Below are 16,063 nucleotides of genomic sequence, written 5' to 3' on the forward strand. Positions count from 1 at the left end.
AGTGCTTTAAATTCATAGTAAATATCACCATTGATTTCATGTAAGCTTGTTAACTGTTTTTAGTGCTTTTAATGATTTTATGTATAAAATCAGTTTGAGAATTGACTCTTATCTGCTTCTGCATTTATTGTGCGAACCTGAATTACAGTGTACAAATTGGTGATCAGTATAATTGTAGGGATCACAAATTGCATTTTCTGTAAACCCTTTAAGCTATTATAGTTACATTGTCTATTAAAGGAGTGTTTAGATCTAAAGCCTAGGTTTGTGTTTTGCAAAAATTGGACATATTTGAATATCTTAATTGCTGAAAATTCATTATTAAGCAACTGTAATATTGCTATATGATATTAAGCAACTGGTTATAAAAAAATCTTAACTCTTGAGTATTGAGGGGATTGGTTCTAAGAGGTAATTTCTTTGGCCAGATTATTTGATAGAATAATTGATTATAGAAATATTTGGGAAAAGGATAGGATCAATAATGAATTGGGAGGCTTTTTTTGTTTTTATGAAAAAATATTTCACTTTCAGTGTGTATTTGCATCTCCTTTTCCTGATAGATTTCTGTTTTGGTTTTCTGCTGACAGGTCACATTTAGGGCAGGCAAAACATAAGGGATATAGCCCTCCTGAGAGTAGAAAATCTAATTCTAAGGCACCCAAAGTGCAGTCTAATACTACTTCTGAACTGTCAAGGGGACACCTTTCTAAAAGGTAAAACTTCACATTGCTTATCCATTTTTCAAGGCAGAGTTATTTGCATTTGAATCATTGCCTAATATTAAAACATACCAGGGTATGCCAAAATGTTGTGATATGTGTTTTCGTCATTCTGTGGGTATAACTTTTAGGAGGAACGGTGTATATCACCTCTGCAGTGATGTCAATGCAACATCCCTTAGGCAGTGCTTTTATTCTCCTTGATCAGAGACCTGCAGGTTTCTCCCTTTGCCTGAGTTTCTCCTTTTGCTTGACAAACCATTACAGGCATCTGCAGTGCCATTTTAAAATCCATTTTTCTTGGGTTTTTTTATTGTCAGAGCCATAGGTCAGTGATTTAAGATCTAATTGATAGGAGTCTTTAGAAAAGAATATAGCTGTAAATATTTGATACCACAGTAAAAAACTTTTTAACCTTCATTTTATAAATGTGTATGTTAATGCTTATTTACTTTAAGCTGTCACAAGTTGCGCTTGTAAACAGTATCAAGATTTTAGTTTAAACTGGTTCTGAACTACTAAAAAAGCATCATTTTTTTGGTAATCCTAATTTTTGTGTTGTGATTAGGAGTATTGGTGTCAGTCATCTTTCAGCTAAAGAATGAACCTGATTTTTTGATATTTTACCCTCTAAAGTTTCTCCCTGTCTGCCCCCCGCCCTTTATTTTTTTGCAGTGTTGAACCATTTGTAAGCCTGTGTTTGTTTAGTTACTGGACTTACCAGGAATACGTTAGCACTTAAAAAAAATCTTATTTCCATCGACTTGAGAAATTAATGTAAGTGTATTAGGACAGGTTTTATGATGATGGGCTGATACTAACTCTTTTCTTATCTAACCTCTTAGAAGCTGCAGTTCGTCATCTGTTGTCATAGTCCCACAACCAGAGGATCCAGACAGAGCCAATACTTCAGAAAAGCAGAAAACGGGGCAGGTGCCTAAGAAAGACAATTCTCGAGGAGTGAAACGCAGTGCTAGTCCAGACTACAACAGGACCAATTCTCCTAGCTCTGCCAAAAAACCCAAAGCACTTCAGCATACTGAATCTCCCTCGGAAACGAGTAAGCCACATAGTAAGTCAAAGAAGAGACACTTAGACCAGGAGCCACAACTGAAATCTGCACCGTCTCCATCCACGAGCAAGGCTCATACCAGAAAGAGTGGGGCCGCTGCTGGTTCACGGAGTCAGAAAAGAAAGAGGACAGAGAGTTCTTGTATAAAGAGTGCTTCTGTGTCTGAAGCCACTGGTGCCGAAGAGAGATCTGCAAAACCTACCAAGCTGGCTTCAAAATCGGCCGCCTCAGCCAAAGCTGGGTGTAGCACCATCACCGACTCGTCGTCTGCTGCCTCGACCTCCTCCTCGTCCTCTGCCGTCGCCTCGGCCTCCTCTGCTGTTCCACCAGGTGCCAGGGTGAAACAAGGAAAAGACCAGAACAAGGCCAGGCGTTCCCGCTCAGCATCCAGTCCCAGCCCCAGAAGAAGCAGCAGGGAAAAGGAACAGAGTAAAACTGGTGGCTCTTCAAAATTCGATTGGGCTGCTCGCTTCAGCCCTAAAGTTAGCCTTCCTAAAACAAAACTGTCTCTTCCAGGGTCTTCTAAGTCAGAAACATCCAAACCTGGACCTTCTGGATTACAGGCCAAATTAGCAAGTAAGTTTACTGGAAAGGTTTTTTTATTAAAGAAAATTTCCTTTGGTTTGTCAGGTTTTCAGGTTGGGCAGTCCGAGGCAGTTTTAGATTTATTACTGTACTTGGGTCTGTACATAACAGTGTCTAATAATTGATTTACCCCATTTGGTTTTATGGAGATGGATAAGGAATGCTACCACCTTATTAGTAAATTGTCATATTTTAGTGTTTGTATCTTTATCTTTGCAGTGTTTGCTGCTTATTTTCTAATGTCAGAGTAGGACAGCAAGTTGGTTTTTCTCCTTTAACCAGAAACATAACTGCTAGTTATGAGGTGGTTATGACCACAGTTGGAGATCAAACATTCCGTTTTGGTATTGTACATTCTTGATGTGTGGAAACTCTGAGCTACTTTATTAGAATATAAATGTACCTTAGTTTTAAACCTCATTCATAGGTAATATTTTATGGCCTTTAAGGAGCTTAGTTTAAAAATGAATACCTCAAAAAAATTAAAAAAAAAAAAATAAAATGAATACCTCAATGTTACAAAGCACTGGGCTATGGCTCCTAGGTAAATGGGGGAGAATTTTGCCTTCTTGAAGCGTATAGTGGAGTAGAAAAAACTAATAATGTTTGACAATAATACATCCAAGCAAAGAAACTAGATAAGAGAAAGGTATCTTGAGACACTTCTTTCTCTCTCTCTTTTTTTTTTTTTTTTTTAAAAAGAAAAGATCAACTTCAGGAAGCCAGATGTTCATTTCATTAGAACTGATTAGAAATGATAGGGACCCTCTTCAATTACGATTACTATAATGCTGAAGTGCCTTTTTTTTTTCCCCCTATTTTGAGAAATCTAAAAGGCACAAATACAGAGAATAATACGACACTTATCTATGGTTTTTAAAGCATTTAGTTTTTGTAATATTGAACCTGGAAGCTTGTTTTGACCATCTTTTTTCCTTTTGAGCCCTCTTGGAAAATTTCAGATCCATGTTTTGATATGCATAGACCATTTTTTGGTTTTTGGAAGATTTTATACTGTGTCTACTGTTGTTGTCAAAGTATCAGTCATATTGAATCCGCCTAACCTAGTGGTGAATCCACACTGTTAGCTCTGTATAGTTGAATCCTGCAGTCAATAAAGTATTAATTCAGTTGATTCAGTATTAGTGAAACTTTGGCCAGAATACTAGTAGACACTATTTTAAAATTTTATGTTTAATCTGTATCATAGGGTTATTTGAAGGTAACCTCTTTCACTCCTAGGTCGTAAAAACTGTTCTATGTGGTATTTTAAATATGCAGTGTGTGCGTGCATGCTTAGTAGCTCAAATTGTGTCCCACTCTGCAACCCCATGGACTGTAACCAGCCAGGCTCCTCTATCTTTGGGATTCTCCAGGCAAGAATACTGCACTGGGTTTCCTCCTCCAGGGAATCTTCCTGAACTAGGGATTGAACCCTTGTCTCCTGCATTTGCAGGCAGATTCTTTACCACTGAACTATTTGAATTTGAATTTAAATATTGGTTGAAGATTAGGATCTGTATCTTAAAGTCAGAAGGAAATGAAAGGTTCAATAAAAAGGGACAGCTATTTGTCCACTGGTTCTGACAAGGCTTTCTTGAGAATTGAAGTTATTTATCTCCACCTTTATACCTATTCTTGTGTCTGCTTTTTTTTTATTATTTTTTATTTATTTTTATCTGCAGTGGATCCTCGTTGCCGTGCATGGGTTTACTCTAGTTGCAACAGGTTGGGGGGCTACTCTTCAGTTGCCGTGTGTGGTCTTGTCACTGCAGTGGCTCTTTTGTTGCAGGGCACAGGCTCTAGGCCATGTGGGCTCAGTATGGTGCAGGGGCTTAGTTGCTCTCGGCAGCGTGTGGGATCCTCCTGGACCAAGGATCCAGCCCACGTCTTCTGCATTGGCAGGCAGATTCTCAGTCACTGGACCACAAGGGAAGTCCCTTCTGTCAGTGGCTGACCAGCCAGATTCCCTTGGTTGTGAGGTTGCTCTCAAACAGAAAGCCCCGATGTGTTGATGTTGCCACTGTGCCATAATGAAACCAAGCCCAGATATGCTGCTGTACTCACTGCACATGATCACATCTGACGGAGTAGTTTTTAAAACTCACTTCATAATTGTTTTTCTTATATTCAGAAAATCTGTGTGTGTTCTGTGGTCACTAATATCACTTTCCCATTTTTATTGCCACTATCCTACTTCTAAGCTCTAATTATAGCCTAAGCTGTTGAAACAAGAGACGGGAACCAGCATTTGTTTCGCATTAAAAGTGCCAAGGATTTTGCAAATGCAGTCTCATTTAATTTTCAGAAAAATTGGTGCTTGTTAATAGTTACTAAGGAAATTTATTCCAGGGAGGTGAAATAACTTGCCATAGTAACATATCTCCTAAGTGACAAGAGTTAGGATTTGAAGATAGGGGTATGTATGCCTATGAAACCTTTGTTTCCTTTGCTGTGTCACTTATTTTTTACCCATCGTTCTTTGTATTTTGCTCTTGCAACCTGTTTGGATCATTAAGAGATGTTAATAATCCAAATAGGCTCTCCCAGAGGAGATGAACTTTTATTTGATCCTTCTTTACTAGTATCGATTCATCTTTGGGAATGAATAATACTGGTTGACCCAGAGATTCATATTATAGCATTAACTGCATGTTGGCTTCTTTACAAGTATTAAGTGAAAAATATTTCAAGATGAAATAATACCAAATATTTAAAGTGCTTCGTAGTGCCTGACAACTTTGTAGTACTTATGTACTATAAACGCTGTGCTATGTCTCTTCACATATATATTCGTTCGTCAAATAACTGTTGTGCCTATTTTACAATGAAAAGGTTACCAACTTTCTCAGACACCAGTTTATGCGTATAGTACGTAAACAACGTGGATCATCTCATTTACCTGTGCTGTGTGTCAGGTAGTAATAGTCCCATCTTACAGACAAAGAGATTCAGGGTCAGTTCGATCAAGTTACCTGTCCAGGGTCACAGAACTACGAAGTGATAGAGCTAAGAGTCAAACCCAGGTCATGTGATTCCACAAAGTAGTTTAGGGTGAGATTAGGGTGCGGAGAACTGATAGATTGGATGAGCTCAATATAGACAGGCTTCCTGGAGTCATCGGGGCAGGGGGAGTTTTAACATGATTAAATGGGTCACTTCAGGAGAGTACTGCAAGAGGATTGGCAGTATTTGATAATTTAATTTAAGAATACAGAGGCAAGATGAGGTATCTTAGAGGAATCCCTGGATTTCAAGTACTGTTATTTTGAGGAGAGAGAGCTCTTACTATGGAGCTAAAAATCCTAGATTTGAATCCTAGTTCTGCCATTTTATCATCTGGTATCTGAGAAAGTTGGTAACCTTTTCATTGTTAAAATAGGCACAATAGTTACTTGACGAATGAATATATATGTGAAGAGACATAGCACAACGCTTATAGTACGTAAGAATGCGTCACTAAATTTAGGGTGTATAACTGAAATTGAGTGACTTAAAGCATTCAAGTACATTGTTCTGAGAATGTAGGATTGATACACATCCTAACTATTGATTAATTGAAGGTATGGCTACTTTTAGATTTGGAAGACCAAAAAATAGTTTTGTGGCATTGGCAAATCATTGAATTGTGTTTATGATAGCTACCTAATCCCTAGTCTTTGCAGAATGATAATATTCATTCTGATGAAGCAGAAATGAAAGAATGTAGGCGGAAACATTTGTGAAATTAAAATGCCATATAAATATGCAGTGGTGAATTTTGAATTGTTGTGATAGATTTGAAGGGCATTTGTGTGCATCAGGAATTAGTTTGATTTTTTTTTTAATTTAATATTAATCTGGAGGCAGAATCAGCTCCAATGGTTACAGTCATTCAGTGGATGAGCAACTCTGGTGAAAAATTTCTGTAAGTTATCTAAAAAATGGAGTGGATATTTTGTGAGTTAGAAAGCATTCCAGATTTGGTACATTATTGATTTTCTTCAACTTTTAAGAATCCGTGAACCTGTTAATTTGAAGGTGATATGTTTCCTCAGATATAGGATTATTCTAAGATTTGGTTGGCTTCAGTAAAACTTCCTGGTAAAGCAAATTGTTTCCAAATTGTAGGAATAGCAGTACTTACATGATGCTTTTGTGTAAAACCATTTGCCATGGCCAAATATTACTCAAGGAGATTCAGGATATGCTTTCATATCTTGAAAGCTGGAAGAATTCTTAAGGTGACTTCTCCTTAACCCATTATTTTATAAATATTTGATCACCTGTTACTTTGGGAGACAACAGTGGGCCATGGAACTCACTTTGGAAATGATGTGTTTAGTCAGATCACTTACGCAGGAAGAGCTTTTCTGTTGTGCTGCTTCGGCAACTGTTGAACAAGTTTTGGGGGAGGAACTAGGGCGGGCAGGAAGACTAGAGAAGCAGCTACTTTGTGATGGGCTTCTGGAAGCCTGTGGCTTGTCAGCTACAGCTGATCAGAATGGCCCTGGGACAGAGGTCACCTTGTGTTAACTGATAGAAGTCTTGGGAATACCCCAAGGAGGGATAGTGTTATATGACAATTTTAATCTGCATGAGGAAACTTTTCTTGCTGTGACTTGTTTAACCTTAGCAGTCTTACATACTTTGTAGCATAAATGTGAAACCAGTGGGGCAGTGTAATGATACATACACTTTTAAAAAATATTCTTATAATATGCTGCTTAATCTGCTTACCTTTTCTTTAGGCTAATTTTTCAGTAATTTGACTATTTCAAAGTATATACTTACTGTCTTAATAGTAGAAGGTGATGGATGGCATAGACGTTCCTATAAGGAACAGTTTGTGATCAAATCTGGAGTTAATTATGGAATGTATTTATAGAAAATTTTAAGTTATTATACTTTGAGTGCGATATCTGTTTGTAGCTTCATTCCTTAAAGTGACCATCATGTGCACATTATTAATAACATAGCCATAGTTACTAGCTTATTTTCAGCTTGAGTTTCATATTCTTCTGTGACTTGCATGCAGCCTGTAGCCATTATTAGAACTAGACAAGAACCAGGCAGATGTCAAATTCTGGGAAGGTAATTCTGCTAAGATTAGGACTCTTTCCATCAGTCTGAAACAGGGTACTTTGAGTCTCTAGCATGGAGAGAAGAAAGAAGAATGAGTTGAGTGGGACAGAAGAATTTATTGATAAAAATAAACTCTTGGTTTTATCTAGTTAGGTCTTATAGGGACATACCTGCTGAGTTTGAAGAAAAATGAATTATCTTTTAGCCTGATGAGGTAATGAATGAGAAGCTTAAAGGGAAAAGAATTGAGTATTAAAAGAGTTTTATATATTATAAGGCAAGTGTTGAAGTAATTTAGTAGTTCTCATAGTTCTAAAATGTAACCAACCACATATTACCAATAGTGTTTTCTTAACATTTTTAAGGCTATAAAAAATAAATTTAAAAAATTAGTTGCCAGATATTAAAAAAAGGACCTTTAAATGGAAGCAAACATTATTGGCCTCTTTTAGGCTTGCATTCTTTTATACTATGAATTTTAAACAACCTTGGTATGTATTTTTATGTACCAAGTCGGAATGAGGGTTAATTCAGCCAAATTGCTCTTTACTGAACTTACATATAAATCAAATGAAAGATGCTCTTTTGTATTCATGCCTCTGTATTCTGTAATACTTTGATACTTATGATTATGAAGTGTTTGTTACTAAAAATGAAAAATCCAGAAAAATACCAAAACATAACAAAGAAGAAAAAAAAAATCACTTAATCCCGTCCCTAGGAACTCTCTCTTCCTGTGTGTATCTTGCTAACATTTTTTTCCTTCATATTAATCAGTACTTATTTTCAGTTTAAAGTCAAGTGATATAAAATTATTAAAAGTAGTATTCTTTCTGTTACATTGCCCTTCCACGCAGCTGATCATTTTGTGTTTATTTGTGTATGTATTAATTATGTGCTCATTGGTCTTTATCTGTTGGGATTTTTTCACTTTGAGCCCTAGTGTGTGCCTTTTTTGGGGAATTTACCCTGCCACTTACCCACCAAACGCGTGCGGTACATGCTTTCCATTTCCCCACTCACGATCGTTGCTCAGCTAACACTTGAGTCTGTAGGAATTTTTCTTTCTTACTCAGGTTTGTTTTTACTGAATTTAATAATTATTTTGTTCTTTACCCTTTCTTGACCCCATCACTCAACTCCAGACTGATTACTGATTGTCTACAAATGTTCTCAAGCTGTCTGTATGATTTTGTTTCATTTTCCTGAAGTAATGAGACCTCTGGATGGCTGCCCTTTTTATTTTATTGCATTATTGGTTATTACAAGATATTGGATATTATTTCCTATGCTATATAGTAAACCTCTGTTGCTTATCTGCTTTACATTTAGTAGTTTATAGCTGCTAGTCCCCTGCAGTCTGTACTTTGCCGCCCACACACACCTTGCCCTGCCTTTAGGCTTCCCAGGTGGTGCGGTGCTAAAGAATCCAGCTGCCAGTGCAGGAGTTGCGGGTTCAATTCCTGGTTCGGGAAGGTGCCCTGGAGAAGGAAATGGCAACCCATTCCAGTATTCTTGTCTGGAAAATGCCGTGGACAGAGGAGCCTGGCAGGCTATAGTCCATGGGTCACAAAGAGTCAGACACAACTGAGTATCTGAGCACATACGCACTTTTGGTAACCACAAGTTTGTTTTCTGTTTCTGTGAGTCTGTTTCTTTTTTGTATATACATTCATTTTTGTTATTTTTTTACATCCTGCATATATGTGATAGCATATTATATTTGTCCTTCTCTGTCTGACTTATGTCACTAAGCATCATATTCTCTAGGTTCATCTGTATACCTTCAGATGACATTATGTCATTCTTTTTTATGGCTGAGTAACAGTAGTGTGTGTGTACACATCACATTTCCCTACTCTTGTCATTTATTGACAGGCATTTTGGTTGCTTCTGTGTCTTGGCCGTTGAAAACAGTCCTGCTGTTTTTTTTTTTCAATAGATACATGTCTTTCTGTCTGTGTCTCTGTCTCCCATTCCGAGTAAGTTTTCTTTTCTTGCAGAAACCTCTTATGTACTTTTTTGTGAGGTAGGTTTACTTTGCTTTTGACTTCATAGTAGGAACTTTATTAAAATTCTGGTAATTGCTGGCTGTCTCCTCATTAACAAGAGTAGGGAAACCAAGTACGTAACCTGTAAGCTCTGAGCACATAGATGAGATTTGACTGAGATTCACTATCTAATGAACTAATTGGGCGATCATCATTTTTAGATCTTTTTTCTTTGGTAAAATTCCACAGGGAAGATTCTTTCAGACTCCTGCTTGGAGGTGAAAACCTTACTGCCAGAATTCTGGAGCTTAGTGGGAGAAGATGCCTAGGAAAGAGGCCATATGTCATCCAGTTGATCTATATATTCTTGATCACCTCCCCTCTCTCATTTTTGGTTTGGTGCACCTGTTTGCAACTGTGTACTTTAACCTAGAATTTCTGTATTTTGCACTTTCTGAAGAATAAAGATCTTAGGCATACCTGCCTCGGGAGAGTGACATTTACACAGCTGTACAAGTAGGGGAGGGGATCTAGACTCCGACAGCTCATAAACAGCCTGTGAACCAGTCCTTGGTTTAAACTCTGCAGTTGTCCCAGAGGTATTTGGTACCATCAACTCCTGGACCTTTGTGGGATTCTGAGTGTCAGTCTGATTGGTAGTTTATCTCCATTTTCTGCCTTCAGTCTTCTTGTCTTTCCCATGTATTTAGCACTGGAATTACTACTTTTTCATCTTCTGAAATTGTGTTGTGTTGTGATAGTTGTCTCTGCCATTCTTCCCACCCTTGTGAATTTATGCCTCAGATCCTTTTAAAGCTATTTTAGTAGAGTTTCACTAGAGGACAGAAGCGAATGCATGTGTGGTCAGGTCTTTGTCTTTACCTAGAAGGCAGACAGTTTTCTATGTATATACATGTATTTTTATCAAGAGTAGAAGCTCACTCCACATGACAGTGGGTATTGCTTTTTGAGTGCCTGTTACAAGACCGGCTTCATACTAGATAGTTGACATACATTAAATTTCATTATCATGATGACACATGATAGTTATCCTTAGTGTTAGACACTTATATAGTGTCGTAGTTATCCATGTTTTAGGAATGAAGAAACCAGAGTGCTTTATCTGCCTAACTGATTTTAACTGACATTTTTCCTTTTAAAAAATAACCTATAAGTTATATCATTTTAATAGCATATGGATATACCTCTTAGCCCATTCCCATTTACATTGTTGTTGTAAACTTAAAAATTGATTCTAGCTCAGTAATTCATTATTTTCTTGTTAGGTCACTGGTTATTTTTCATTTAAATATTAATATATACTTTGAACTCCTCCCAGAAATATGAGTTTATATTCGCACTGTGTGCTGTGCTTAATAGATCAGTCGTGTCTGATTCTTTGCAGCCCCATGGACTGTAGCCCTTCAGGCTCCTCTGTCCTTGGGGATTCTCCAGGCAAGAATACTGGAATTGGTTGCCATGCCCTCTTTCAGGGGATTTTCCCAACCCAGGGATTGAACCCAGGTCTCCCACATTGCAGGCAGATTCTTTACCATCTAAGCTACCAGGGAACCCCCTATATTCTCACTGGCAGTGTAAAAATGCCAATTTGTTCACATCCTCATTAGCTAACATTGTGTTGCTGCAGTTTTTATTACTGTACTGATGTTTATTTAACCATTCCCTATTATTTAACATTTAGTGCTTTTCCAGTTTCTCATTATTACAGTGGTTAGACAAGTATCCTTGCACATTTCTAAGTTTTAATTCATGGCGTCAAATCAGTGCCTGCAATTGCTATGCATTGACTAGGAAATAAAAATTTGGCTTAGAAAATTCCACTTGGATTTTAGCTCACTGTCATTCATCTGCACAACTTATCTTTTATTGTTTCTGAGTGATTTTTAAATAAACATCTACGATCCCATATTATGTGGTTTATTTTTGTGAATTTCTTTTAGAAAAGTAGCCATTGATAGCAATGTATGTACTTGAACATCAGTTCAGTTCAGTCAGTCAGTCATGTCCAACTCTTTGCGACCCCATGGACTGCAGCATGCCAGGCTTCCTGTTCATCACAACCCCTGGAGTCAGTCAAACTCGTGTCCGTTGCATTGGTGATGCCATCCAACCATCTCATCCTCTGTCGTCCCCTTCTCCTCCCACCTTCAATCTTTCCCAGCATCAGGGTCTTTTCCAGTGAGTCGGTTCTTCGCATCAGGTGGCCAGAGTACTGGAGTTTCAGCTTCAGCCTCAGTCCTTCCGGTGAATATTCAGGACTGATCTCCTTTAGAATGGACTGGTTGGATCTCCTTGCAGTCCAAGGGACTCTCAAGAGTCTTCTCCAACACCACAGTTCAAAAGCATCAATTCTTTAGCGTGCAGCTTTCCTTATAATCCAACTCTCACATCCATACATGACTACTGGAAAAACCATCGAATGTCACACTTTCAAAATGTCACACTTCAGAAAAAAAGACTATTTTGAAGTCCTGGACTTTTTATAAATTAGTTTTGGTTAGGAATACTTCTTTGAAAAAGGGGGGGAAAAAAAAGTAAGACATATCTGTCTTTTAGAAAACAAATCAATTAGTTTAAAAAAAATACTGCTAGCTTCACCTTTATTCAGAGGAATAAAGATGATAGGAATATATTTAGGAACAAGTGCAGGTTTCCTTATACCAATACGTAGTTGATCCTTGAACAATAAGGAGGTTAGTCTGCATGTAACTCATAGTTGGCTATTCTTACCCACAGTTCTTCCACATCCTTGGATTCAACTAACTACAAAGTGTTTTGTCCTATAGTTATTTGCTATTTATTGAACAGTATCTGAGTATAAGTGGACCGTGAATGGTTCAAAGGTCAAGAGCTTTGATACAAGATTTACACCTAACTTTATTATCAAAGACTTTGTGGATAAGAATATATTAATCTGACCCATGATAATTCTGGTTGCTGCTTAAAGTGGCATTGTAAAAATAAATGATAAGGTGCAGTTTTGCTGCATTACAGAGCCTGGGACAGAGAGGTGTATGTATGTGTTGTACACACACAACGGTAGGTTGTTGGCTTACACCTTTCCATGTTTCCTCCTTTATGAAAATCCTCCATATTTGACCAGTAGAATGATTGGAAACACTTTGGTTCTACAAACATACTTTTTTTTTTAATTGAAGGATAATTGCTTTACAGAATTTTGTGGTTTTCTGTCATACATCAAGAATCAGCCATAGGTACACCCATGTCCCCTCCCTCCTGGACCTCTCTCCATACCCTTCAGCCTATTGCAGAGCCCCTGTTTGAATTCCCGAGTCATACAGCAAATTCCCATTGTCTATCTGTTTTACCCATGGTATTGTAAATTTCTATGTACTCTCTCCTTGTATCTCCCCTTCTCCCTCCTCCTCCCACCATGTCCACAGGTTTGTCTCTGTAACTGTTTCTCCATTGCTGCCCTGAAAATAAATTCATCAGTGCCATCTCTTCAGATTCCATATATATGTGTCAGAATACAATGTTTATATTTCTTTTTCTGACTTAATTGACTCTGTAGTATGGGTTCAAGTTTTCGTCCACCTCATTAGAACAGATCCAAATGTGTTCCTTTTTATGGCTGAGTAGTATTCCATTGTATGTATGTACCACAGCTTCATCTGTTGATGGACATCTAGGTTGCTTCCATGTTCTAGCTATTGTAAGTAGTGCTGCAGTGAACATTGGGGTACATGTGTCTTTTTCACTTTTGATTTCCTCAGGGTATATGTCTAGGAGTGGGATTGCTGGGTCATATGCTGGTTTTATTCCTAGCTTTTTAGGGAGTCTCCATACCGTCTTCCATAGTGGCTGTGTCAGTTTACATTCCCACCGGCAGTGCAAGACTGTTCCTTTTCTCCACACCCTCTCCAGCACTTACTGCTTGCAGACTTCATGATGATGGCCATTCTGACTGGTGTGAGGTGGTATCTCACTATGGTTTTGATTTGCATTTCTCTCATGATGAATGATGTTGAGCATCTTTTCATGTGCTTGTTAGCCATCTGTATGTCTTCTTTGGAGAAATGTCACTTCCAGTCCCTTTCCCACTTTTTGATCCGGTTGTTTGCTTTCCTGGTATTGAGTTGTATAAGATTCTTGTGTATTTTGGAAATTAATTCTTTATCATTTGTTGCCTTTGCTATTATTTTCTCCCATTCTGAGGGTTGTCGTTTCACCTTGTTTTCTACAAACATACTCTTTATACCGAGAGTTTTCGAGTTTTGTAAGTGAACTAGTAAAGCAAAATTTTAACACCTTGTCACAAGTATATTGAAGATGTAGTACTCAGTTCTGCTTCAGAACTAAGCTTAGAATGGTGTTGAATTATGCACTTTTAAGCAAGTCAGTTAATATTTTTGTGTATGAAAAACAATTATTATAATAACTTTGTATCTGAAAGTGCTTTTGCAAATCTCCATAGCTTAACATTGTCAGTTTGCTGAATGGCCAAAAGAAGTTTAAGCTGTCCCTGAGGTTTCAGCTTCCTTTTCTCCAGAATTTATGACCTTTCTATGTTCTAAACACATTTTAGACTTTTGGAGGAATTTATATAGTTCTGTAACAAAGTTTAGAGAGCAAAATATTTGAGGTTCTCTCTCTTAGTTTATCAGGCTGGATGGAGTCATGTCAATTAGCCTGAGAGTCATTTTACATTATGATATTATGACATCAATTATAAATATTTTTCTGTTCACTCTTGTTTTGACTTTTCTTTGCCCTACTTGTCTGTAACTTAGTACAGTTCTTTTAAAGTTTAACAACAAGAATGGATAGACCTTGTGACACAGCCATAGAAACGGAATACCTATTTGCTGTAAAAAGGAATGGACCAATATGCGCAACAGCATGAGGTCATCCAAAACACTATGATTCCATTTGTGAGAAACTCCCAAGTAGGCAATAGCAACAGAAAAGAAGACCAGTGATTGCCAGAGATCTGAAGTGTGTGTGTGGGAGGGGGCATGGGGGATGTATTGCAGGGACCATAAAGGAACTTTTTAAAGTGATGGAAACGTTTGATATCTCAATTGCAGTGTTGGTTACACCAGTGAATATATTCGTCAAACTCATCGAACCCCATTTAAAATGAGTACATTTTATCATATGGAAATTACCTTTGAATGAAGTTTAAAAGAGAGTTTAAACACAGAAGTCTAAAATAGGGCATGAGTAGTGAAAGTGTCCAAAAGTATGCTGTCACCATGAATTAGTAGTAAAGCAGTAGGCCATAACGTTGTTAAATATTGAATGTCACAGAATAGTTGTGAAAATTTATGCTAGTGTCCATTACTATATATCATACTATATTCAAAGACACTTCGGTATTACATGAATTGAGTCATATTCAGTTCAGTTCAGTGGCTCAGTCGTGTCCGACTCTTTGCGACCCCATGAACCGCAGCACACCAGGCCTCCGTGTCCATCACCAACTCCCGGAGTCCACCCAAACCCATGTCCGTTGAATTGGTGATGCCATCCAACCATCTCCTCCTCTGTCGTCCCCTTCTCCTGCCCTCAGTCTTTCCCAGCGTCAGAGTCTTTTCCAATGAGTCAGCTCTTCGCATCAGGTGGCCAAAGTATTGGAGTTTCAGCTTCAACATCAGTCCTTCCAATGAACACCCAGGACTGATCTCCTTTAGGATGGCCTGGTTGGATCTCCTTGCAGTCCAAGGGACTCTCAAGAGTCTTCCCCAACACCATAGTTCAAAAGCATCAATTCTTTGGTGCTCAGCTTTCTTTATAGTCCAACTCTCACATCCATATATGACTACTGGAAAAACCAGAGCCTTGACTAGACGGACCTTTGTTGGCAAAGTAACGTCTCTGCTCTTTAATGTGCTCTCTAGCTTGGTCATAACTTTCCTTCCAAGGAGCAAGCATCTTTTAATTTAATGGCTGCAATCACCATCTGCAGTGACAATAATTTACAGGTTTTTAAAGTGCTTTATAAGTGAAAGTGGCAAAAAGTGGAAAATGGAAGATAGATGGGGAAACAATGGAAACAGTGACAGAGTTTATTTTCTTGGGCTTCAGAATCACTGCAGATTATGATTGCAGCCATGAAATAAAAAGACGCTTGCTCCTTGGAAAAAAAGCTATGACAAACCCAGACAGCATATTAAAAAGCCGAGACGTTACTTTGCCTACAAAGGTCCATCTAGTCAAGGCTATGGTTTTTCCAGTAGTCATGTTATGAATGTTCGAGTTGGACTATAAAGAAAGCTGAGTGCAGAAGAATTGATGCTTTTGAACCGTGGTGTTGGTGAAGACTCTTGAGAGTCCCTTGGACAGCAGGGAGATTAAGCCAGTTAATCCTAAAGGAAATCAGCCGTAAATATTCATTGGAAAGATTGATGCTGAAGCTCCAGTACTTTGGCCACCTAATGCAAAGAACTGACTCATTGGAAAAGACCCTGATGTTGGGAAAGATTGAAGGCAGGAGGAGAAGGGGATGATAGAGGGTGAGATGGTTGGATGGCAGCACTGACTCAATGGACATGTGTTTGAGCAAGCTCTGGGAGTTGGTGAAGGGCAGGGAAGCCTGGCGTGCTACAGTCCATGGGCTCGCAGAGAGTCAGACGTGACTGAGC

General features: G+C 38.2%; 1 protein-coding gene across 17 annotated transcripts in view; it reads left to right on the forward strand.

The window, feature by feature from the left end:
- Positions 1 to 16,063, forward strand: part of TRIP12 (thyroid hormone receptor interactor 12) — a 151,105-nt gene that overhangs the window by 58,439 nt on the left and 76,603 nt on the right. For 10 of the 17 annotated variants that reach the window (XM_070385536.1, XM_070385538.1, XM_070385558.1 and 7 more), the window contains exons 3-4: positions 591 to 716; positions 1,568 to 2,370. In XM_070385536.1, coding sequence (XP_070241637.1) covers positions 591 to 716; positions 1,568 to 2,370 — 929 coding nt within the window. The remainder of the gene's footprint in view (positions 1 to 590; positions 717 to 1,567; positions 2,371 to 16,063) is intronic. The other 7 variants (XM_070385567.1, XM_070385572.1, XM_070385576.1 and 4 more) reach the window with 2 other exon arrangements.

This window comes from Bos mutus, chromosome 2 (assembly GCF_027580195.1).
Source record: "Bos mutus isolate GX-2022 chromosome 2, NWIPB_WYAK_1.1, whole genome shotgun sequence".
Lineage (NCBI taxonomy): Eukaryota > Metazoa > Chordata > Mammalia > Artiodactyla > Bovidae > Bos > Bos mutus.